This window comes from Penaeus japonicus, unplaced genomic scaffold (assembly GCF_977035675.1).
Source record: "Penaeus japonicus unplaced genomic scaffold, GWHDUDI00000001_assembly GWHDUDI00000007, whole genome shotgun sequence".
Taxonomy (NCBI): domain Eukaryota; kingdom Metazoa; phylum Arthropoda; class Malacostraca; order Decapoda; family Penaeidae; genus Penaeus; species Penaeus japonicus.
The window spans coordinates 33,670,880-33,680,367 of NW_028234409.1; the positions used below are offsets into that span (position 1 = coordinate 33,670,880).

At 36.8% G+C, this 9,488-nt stretch overlaps 1 protein-coding gene across 3 annotated transcripts in view; it reads left to right on the forward strand.

Moving 5' to 3' along the window:
* fbp (fructose-1,6-bisphosphatase) overlaps nt 1-7,260 on the forward strand; it is a 21,463-nt gene extending 14,203 nt beyond the window's left edge. For all 3 annotated transcript variants that reach the window (XM_043007161.2, XM_086538689.1, XM_043007160.2), the window contains 7 exons: nt 850-994; nt 1,587-1,693; nt 4,295-4,439; nt 4,681-4,809; nt 5,231-5,344; nt 5,520-5,607; nt 6,969-7,260. In XM_043007161.2, the coding sequence (XP_042863095.1) occupies nt 850-994; nt 1,587-1,693; nt 4,295-4,439; nt 4,681-4,809; nt 5,231-5,344; nt 5,520-5,607; nt 6,969-7,069 (829 nt within the window). In that variant the 3' untranslated portion in view covers nt 7,070-7,260. The remainder of the gene's footprint in view (nt 1-849; nt 995-1,586; nt 1,694-4,294; nt 4,440-4,680; nt 4,810-5,230; nt 5,345-5,519; nt 5,608-6,968) is intronic.
* Nucleotides 7,261-9,488: the final 2,228 nt, after the last annotated feature.

Genomic DNA, 9,488 nt, shown 5'->3' on the forward strand with positions numbered 1-9,488 from the left:
ACACCAAAACACACACACACACACCTACACACACTCACACACACACTTACACACTCACAGACACGCACACAAAAAAAAACACACCTACACACACACACACACATACACTTACACACACACACACTTACACACTCACACACACACACACACACACACACCACACACCACACACACACACACACACACACACACACACACAACACACACACACACACACACACACTTCACACTTACACACACACTCTCACTCATGTTTCACACACACCTTTACACACTCACACACACTCACACACACTCCACCCACATACACACACACACACACACAACAGACACACACACTACACACACACACACACACACACACACACACCTCTCTCATGCATGTTCATGTTTTGCATGTTTTGCTCATGCACACACCTTTACACTCTACACACACACACACACACACACACACACACACACACACACACACACACACACACACACACACACACACACACACACCCTCTCTCATGCTCATGTTCATGTTTGCTCATGCACACACCTTTACACCTCTACACACACACACACACACACACACACACACACACACACACACACACACACACACACACACACACACACACACACACACACACACACACACACACACACACACCCTCTCTCATGCTCATGTTCATGTTTGCTCATGCACACACCTTTACACCTCTACACACCCAATCACACCAGTATCAACACAAATAACCAAAAAATACATACACTCCCCCAAGAAAAGAAAAAAAAAAAAAAGTGGGAGGCAGAAGGAGAGGTAAAAGACCTATTTTTTTAAACTCCCCAATACCCCATCAGGTACGGCATGGCAGGAGATGTTAACGTCCAGGGGGAAGAAGTGAAGAAGCTCGACGTGCTGGCCAACGACCTCTTCATCAACATGCTGTCCTCTTCGTACACGACCTGTTTGCTCGTGTCCGAAGAGAACAAGACTGTGATTGAGGTAATGTTGAATGGTGGAAGTGCTGGTTGTACGTTGGATTTTGGTTGTACCAAGTAGGTGTTGAGGACGTGTTTGGGTGAGGGTTAGTTTCGTAATATTTAGTTTGCATTTTGTGGATCTTCTGTATATCTCTATGTACAGATAGATAGATATGCTGTACCTGAATCTCTTGGATATTACATGGGAATTTATTTGTAGAAATATTTAGTAAGCAATGTTGAGACATTATTCCTTATACGGAGATATTAAAATAATAGTTATAACTACATTGATTATGAGTTTGAGTGTTAAAAAGTATAATTATGCTATACTATCACCTGACATGATTATTATGTCAGTGATGCAGAACAATTATAATAGATTTCAATATATTCTTGCCATGAAGGTGTGGTTAAGTTTAGAAAGAAAAGAACATGTTTGAGAAATATAGTATACAAATGATAAATCTAAAGCAGCATAGTACATCATAACTTGTATTCCCGTCTTTTATTTCCAGAATCATGTTCTAGTATCTCTGTATTTCCACCATTATCTTCATAATGCCTTGTATCCTTGACTACTGTATCCTAAATATATGTTATCCTTCAAACAGGTAGAGCAAGAACGACAGGGGAAGTACGTGGTGTGCTTTGATCCCCTTGATGGTTCTTCCAATATTGATTGCCTGGTCTCCATAGGATCCATTTTTAGCATTTACAGGTAAGCCTTGGATTTTTAATTGTGTGTTCTTGATTACTCAAATATGAGGAGTTGAACGAAGGAGAGCATGAAAGGTTGCGATGTGCTGCGTGAAGCTCTGTAAGCTCTGAAATACAACTCGTATGGGATCCTTCAAGTTTAGTTAAAATGGTGTTGGTAGTTCAACTTGTGCAACTTGTGTGCAATGACAAACAAAAAAGCCTCACCATCTCACACCAACTGGCACAAATCTTCTGGGATCTTCTGAGGTGCAGTAGTAGTGCCATTGATATTTTTTTGTCAACACAATTGAAAACGCTGTACCTTGGTTGCAGATATCAAAATCAGAAATTGAATATTGCTTCCATTTCTTATGAAAGGAACTCAATATTGACCTGTTGGGTGGCTTCTAAACTCATCATTGCACGACCATTAATTGAGAATGGTTATAGGAGACCAACCTTCTTTGCATCTTTTCACTAATAAAGAACATGCCTGCCACTTTTCTGATTTACTTTCTCTAAATTCTTGTCACGTGCTTTCCATACCAGATTTCACATAGTGGTGTATTGTTGTACCAGAAGAAATGTGGCTCAAAGGATTCCTATTGTTCTAGCATATTCAGTGAGAATTTCTTGAACTGTCAAAGGAAATTTCTTCAACATCTTCAGCAGGTTTGCAACTGTTTGCAGTTAATATACTCCTGCCATCCTACTTCCTTTACAGTCTGTTGATTACACACTTCCTTGGATAAGAACCCACATCTCTTAGGGGCCCACTATGTCTTTCTCTCAGCATTATATCAACTGATATCTTCTGTGAGAACTTCTCTTGGATGCTTATTATTTGAAGAATTTCTCTTTTGCCAAGTCAATTTTGATCGAGTCGTAACACTCTTTCTTTGTCTTAGTTTTATCTCTGAAATCACGAGGTGAGAGTCTTGTTTTGCATACAGTTTGATAATCTGTAACTGTAATGTTACTACAATCTTACATTTTTATATTGCAAAAGGATTGCACAGCAAGTTATCCTTGGATTCACCTTTCATTCTCTGATCATTAGTTAATTTCAATGTACAGAATCTTGCAAGAATGTCAGCCTTCAATTAATGGAGTAGGTAGCAAAACATCAACCAAGTCTATCGGCAAACAGGAATCAGCACTTTGTTAACCATTTTGTTGAATTGCCAGAATCAATTTCTTCTATCCCATATGAGTGATACAAGTACTTTTAGAATGATGTTTAACAACCTGAAGTACTCTTTCCTTGGGTGACTTCCAGCCAGCCACCAGTGGCCTGCGAGAGCATTTTCAGATAATTGTAAAATGTAAATGCTGAAAGGTTTTTGATTTGGTTGTTATTTTGCACATTGTAATTTTATCATAGTAGGTATCTATTTATGAGCTTGTAATATAATTTCAGAGAAGTTGCATTTATTGAAATGCTCCCATTGTCAGGGGTTAAAAAACAACAACTTTTTAATGGGGTAAACCTCCTTGATATTCAGGGTTGTAGGTGTCTTGGGCTTATAGCAGAAAGTTCATAGTTAAAGAAAGTAGTTAACAACCACAAGCATATTTTTGGCCATGAAGATAATGTTCCTCAAAAAAAAAAAAAAAAAAAAATCCTTAACCCATTGCAGACGGAGATAAATTTGCTTGCCCAGCCTCCAGGATAGGTTTTATTTTAGAGAGAGACCGCTTGAAGCAATATAATTTGAATCATCCCACTCTCTTTCAGTCATTCATTGTAAAACTAGATCGTTTTTTGTGTTTTATTTTTTTGTGTGTTTTATTGAGTTTAGAGACTTATATGTGCCATGTGACAGGCTCTGTCAGTGCTGCAGTAGACTAAAATTGTAGTATATTATCCATATTAGCTCATTATTTTCTTTATACTCAATGTGATAGAAGTATTGCTGTTTTATGGGAGGACAAAAGGCAACTTTATTTTTTCGTATTTTTGTGCTGTCATGAACGAATACGAAACATATAACCCACTACAATAAAGATAACAAGAAGAGGTAGGGAAGAGGAATGAAACCTGTGCTTGTGACTGTGAGTGCCACAGTGAAAGGCATCCATATTGGCACAGGAGCACATTTTAGACACTGGGTATGGATTGAGTCACCTTCCTCTTCTCGTTTTGCCTGCACATCCTTGATCGGCGGTAGTTTTGAGCAAGGGTTCATCAACTTAGTGTGTGCCATCGCTCTATACAGACAGTGCTTGCTAGAGACCGTGGATGGGTGCCATTCAAGGCTCTCTCTCCTGCTGGTGCTAGGAAAAAGTGGTGCCATCTAGGTTTTGGACGTTAAGCTAGCACTATATTACGGTAATTATAGTAATTATGACTGTAGTAGCCATCATCACTCATTCCTTTTTCATAGTACAATAAAATAGCATAGTATTCCGAAATCCCCGAACGTCATGTACGTCATGACGCCCGTCGTCAGGCCAAAGCTCCTACGTCATGTATGTCATGACACCCGTACTCAATGGGTTAAGTCATAATCCCAGAAAAAGCAAGACATTGTCTACTTGCATCTAAATAAGTACAGATTTAACTGGTTATTAGATTAGCTACTATTCTGTATTATATCTAATTGCATAATCATTTCAGAAAAAACAACGAAGCAGTTCCATCCGTATCCGATGCCTTGCAGCCAGGTAACCAGATAGTTGCAGCTGGATACGCTCTGTATGGGTCAGCCACCATGATGGTCATATCGACTGGCAACGGAGTCAATGGTTTTATGTTGGATCCGGTAAGGTGGGAAGAAATCATTCAGACCCATTCAGTTATAACTTGATAAGTGAGTCTTAATTCTTTTAAAAATAAAACTTGAATTGATATATATATATATATATATATATAAATATATATATATATATATATATATATATATATAATATATATATATATATATATATATATATATATATATATATATATTGTTTTAAGGAACCACCATGTAACCATTTGGGTATCTTTGTTGTATTTCACAGAGTATTGGAGAGTTTGTGTTGACTGACCCCAACATGAGAGTGAAGGAAAAGGGCAAAATTTACAGTCTTAATGAAGGTTATGCCAACCTCTGGGATCCAGCGGTGTCTGAGTATGTGCAGGGGAAGAAGGTAAATTTGTTTAAATTTCTTGACTTCTGTTTGCTTCTTGTTTGTTAGTCATTTCACTTTTTCTTTTTGCTTTGGAATAATGAGACTTTGAAGGATTCCAACACACAAGAATATAAAGCTTATAAATATTGAAGTAAAGTTATGCGTTACCTGACATATTTAAAATATCCCATTGCACCTTGTTTCCTAAGAGACATGACAGTGAGACCTAAAGAAGATCGCAAATTGTATTAACCCTCTCTGGACGGGTGGTACACCATGGGTACCACGCATTATAGGCCCGTTTGCTGGGGACGCCATATGGCGTCGTTTATTTAACTGATTAGGCCTATGCGTTCGAGAGCCCCGGCATTGTGACATGCAAAGCTGGAATGCCCCCGTCGTGAATGGGTTAACGATTAATACTTCCTTTTTTCCACAGGCTAAAAAAGCTGGTGCACGTTACATTGGATCCATGGTCGCTGATGTCCATCGTACACTGAAGTATGGTGGCATTTTCATGTACCCTGCCACTGCTGATGCTCCAAAGGGCAAGGTAAGCTTTTGATTCCATCTTGTGGTACGAGTCCTTTGAACGTAACTTTCTAGTTTAGAAGTAGTTGTTTCAAGGTTTTGCAACGTGCATTTCTTAGCTGCAATTGATAGCTGTACATGCTTTGGGTATCCATGAATTTTCCTGTCAATAACTTAATCCTTTCTTTTGTCTTTAGCTCCGTTTACTCTACGAATGTAACCCCATGGCGTACCTGATGGAACAGGCCGGAGGTCAGGCGACAGCCGGAAAGATGCGCATCCTCGGTAAGCATTGTGGGACTTTAGGATTATGTAAAATGGAGAGAAAAAAGATAATAAGATTAATATTGATGAGTATAATAAAGTAAAGTAAAATCTGGGAAATATCAATAATTGTTTATTGGAGATGGCAGAATTTTTTTGTTATTGGTGGTGGTGGTGCTGTTCCGATAATAATAATGATGATGGTATTAAATAATTTAATTTATTTTGATAAGCTGATTTGAGGCAAAAAGAATCATCACTATGTAATGTAAACATGGCAATAACTACAAATGGTCATTTGATACTTGTATATATATAACAATAGAGTATTATTCCATTTCATAACTACTTTGATTAAGTATAATTGAAGATTCATTGTTGGGATTAGCAAAGATTAGTGCTTGGAAAAATGCCAGTATGACCATACTTTTAGCGCCACCTGCCTGGCCCCCCAAGATGGTTTTTATGTCGGAGCAAATGAGCTTCACTCGAAGTATTGGGAGTTTTGGCACTATTTCATTCACTCAGACGCAAATATCGGTCTAGTATTATGTCATTTTTTGTTATACTACCTTGAGACTTCTGACATGTATATCAGTGTTGTAGTAGATTATAATTGTTGTATAGGGCTCATATTAGCTCAATATGTATGTTCAGTCTGATGGAAGTATTACAGTTCTGTAAGAGGACAAAAAGTATTTGTGAACTTTTGTAAACAAATATGAAATAAATAATCATCCCTAATGAAGAGTAAATGAAGAGACGGGGAAGAGGAAGGAGGTTTGTGCTTACGACTGTAAGTGCCACATCGTAAAGCAAATTGCAGACGATGCACATGGTCTGGATCAATATCCTCTTGTTCTACCTGCATGCACAATAGGCATCCCTGGTACCATAGAGCCAGAGGTCGGCATCTCACTGTGTCATCACTCTAGTAGATAGTGTTTCATAGAGACTGTGGTAGGGTACTCTTTAGGCTTTCTTACCTTCAGTTGCTAGGAGAAAGTTGCAGTCTATGTAAGGGATTTTACATTAAATCAATTTCAATGAATATTATGGCAATTATAGTGAATATAATTGCCATTGGCATCATAAGTTATTAAATTGAGTAGTTACTCAGTGTAGTAAAGAAACACAGCTATCCACTCTCCCCTGTCAAATATACCAGAATGACTAATGGCACAAGCGTGTTGCCACCCATCCACAATGATCTTCAATTTGCTTGAGCTGGAGGTGTGAGCTATTTACCCTTTTTTCTCCTGTGCAGAAACTATCAAGTTTTTCAAATAATTCAGACCTACCGGCAAAAAAAAGTGTCTAGTTGTCGTCTTTGGTGAAAAACTAATGAATGAAAAACTGATTTATTTTGCCTTATTTTCCAGACATCGTCCCAACTGACATTCATCAGCGCACTCCCATTTTCCTCGGATCGTCTGGTGATGTACAAGAAATCATTGACTTGTACAAGAAGCATAACCTATAAAACTAATTCCCTGCACCAGTGTGAAATTACTACAAGAAGTGTACAGGACCTCCTTTGTTACATAAGAGGACTGATCTAATGTATGAATAAATACAAAAAAATCCTAACTCTTTATCTACCAATCTATTATCATTTGTATGATATATCCAGAGTTCCAGATTCACTTCCGAAATATATTTTATCTAATATTATCAGGTTGTCCCATAGTTTTCAAAATGATGAACATACGGTTGAAAAAACATTTACTTTAAATCCTCATATTTAAAGCAGTGATAAAAATGGTTTGAAAGATCAAATGATTGTGAAGGAATTAATAACAATAAAATGAATGTGAAGATATACAGTATATTTCATTTGTTTAATCTTCTGTAACAAATTCAATTCTTATTCTTTAAAAGGTAAATTTTGCATTGCAGTGAAAAAGCGCATATATATTGAGTATATTTGTGACATTAAGAATATAAGTTTTCAAATTAGGTATACCCCCAAATAACTTTGGTAGAGAAATCTGCCAATCATTCATTTTAAAAATATGATTGATTTTTATCCCATTCACAACTTGACATATTTTTGCCTTATCCCACTTATGCACAGAAGATAACAAGCGCACAACGCTTCGTGCTGGAGTGTTTTCTCTGTGCGGGGCAGCGTTGATCCTCTTTTTTCACCTCTTATGGTTTTCATGAATGGAACTACAATGTAAAGGCACGTAAAAATAGTCATGTTCAGAGGAGTTATTTTAGTCGATAACATGTTACAGTAATGCCTTATTAGTTTTATTTTATTAAACACTGCCTATATTCTTCACTCTTTGTGAAAATACCAAAGGAAAGTGGAAGCAATCTCTTAGTGGGGCATCAAAAAACATGTTTTATACTTGTTTTTATCATTTTGGTAAAAAATACAATCATCATACATGTACATGAGTATGTACATGTACCTCATGACGTGACTTCACATGTAATCAACAAATTAATAGTAGTATTGCATTAGTAATTTTTTACTATTTTCTTTCTTGGCCAAACACATTTGATTTTACAATAGTTTTTAGACTCTGATCTTTTTATTCAACCCATCAAGATGCAGAAATTACCATGATGTCATCAATATCACGTAGTTCTCTGTAACGTCATTTTCTCAATGTATATCTCATTTTATGATACTCAAATGCCTAATCTAAAGTATCAGTCTAAGAAATTAAGTAAAATGATTATATTTGAGAACAATCAAGTGATCTATTGCTGATGTTTCTGCATGTCACAATTGTCCCTCCCGGAACTCGGAGAGAAAATGCACAATGTCTCAGGATGTCACCCGGGTCCGGGGATATTTTTCGACCACATGATAGGACGTCAACTGGCGCGATTGGGTTAATAAAACACACACACGGCTCTCATTTTAAAATGAGCGATAAGAGTAGGAAGATTCAAATAATGTTGCTACAAGCTGCCTCGTTTTAAAATAAAACCTATCCTGGGGCTGGATTCACTAACATACGATGGTAAGGCATTTACCAGCTGTCAACTACCAGAGCGTTTACCAGTCATGGCAAAGTGGGATTCATCAAGCGATGATAAGTCGCCTGGTAAGGGTAAAGAGACTTTATCACCGTAATTTGATGGTAACTCTGGTAAATCAATTCCGCCAATCAGCGAGCGCCTTACATAATTTTTTAGGCTCCTTTGACCAATCCCGTAACATGTAAACAAAACCTGATCCAACAGCGAGACTTTTTTTTTCAAGAAATGATAAAGATTTTTTCTGTTAAATTATTTCTATATAAATTAATTTCCTAGAAAGCATATTCTATTGCATGATCTTATGGATCATATATAACGTAATGGTTTTCAAAAAACATACATTTTTTTTTTTTTTTAGATTGCAGTCGAAAGAAAAGAAACAATGGCTCCCCGCAATGGTGGTGTTATTTGTATCAACGTTTTCCAAAAAGAAATGCCAATCAAACCCTAAGATTATGAATAATTGTATCTAAATTAATGCAAATACAAAAATAATTTATATATTTATATGTTTACTGTTTTTCAGCTGAATGTTATTAACCCATTGCAGACGGAGATAAATTTGCTTGCCCAGCCTCCAGGATAGGTTTTATTTTAGAGAGAGACCGCTTGAAGCAATATAATTTGAAGCATCCCACTCTCTTTCAGTCATTCATTGTAAAACTAGAGCGGTTTTTGTGTTTTATTTTTTTGTGTGTTTTATTGAGTTTAGAGACTTATATGTGTCATATGACAGGTTCTATCAGTGCTGCAGTTGACTAAAATTGTAGTATATTATCCATATTAGCTCATTATTTTCTTTACACTCAATGTGATAGAAGAATTGCTGTTTTATGGGAGGACAAAAGGCAACTTTATTTTTTCGTATTTTTGTGCTGTCATGAACGAATACGAAACAT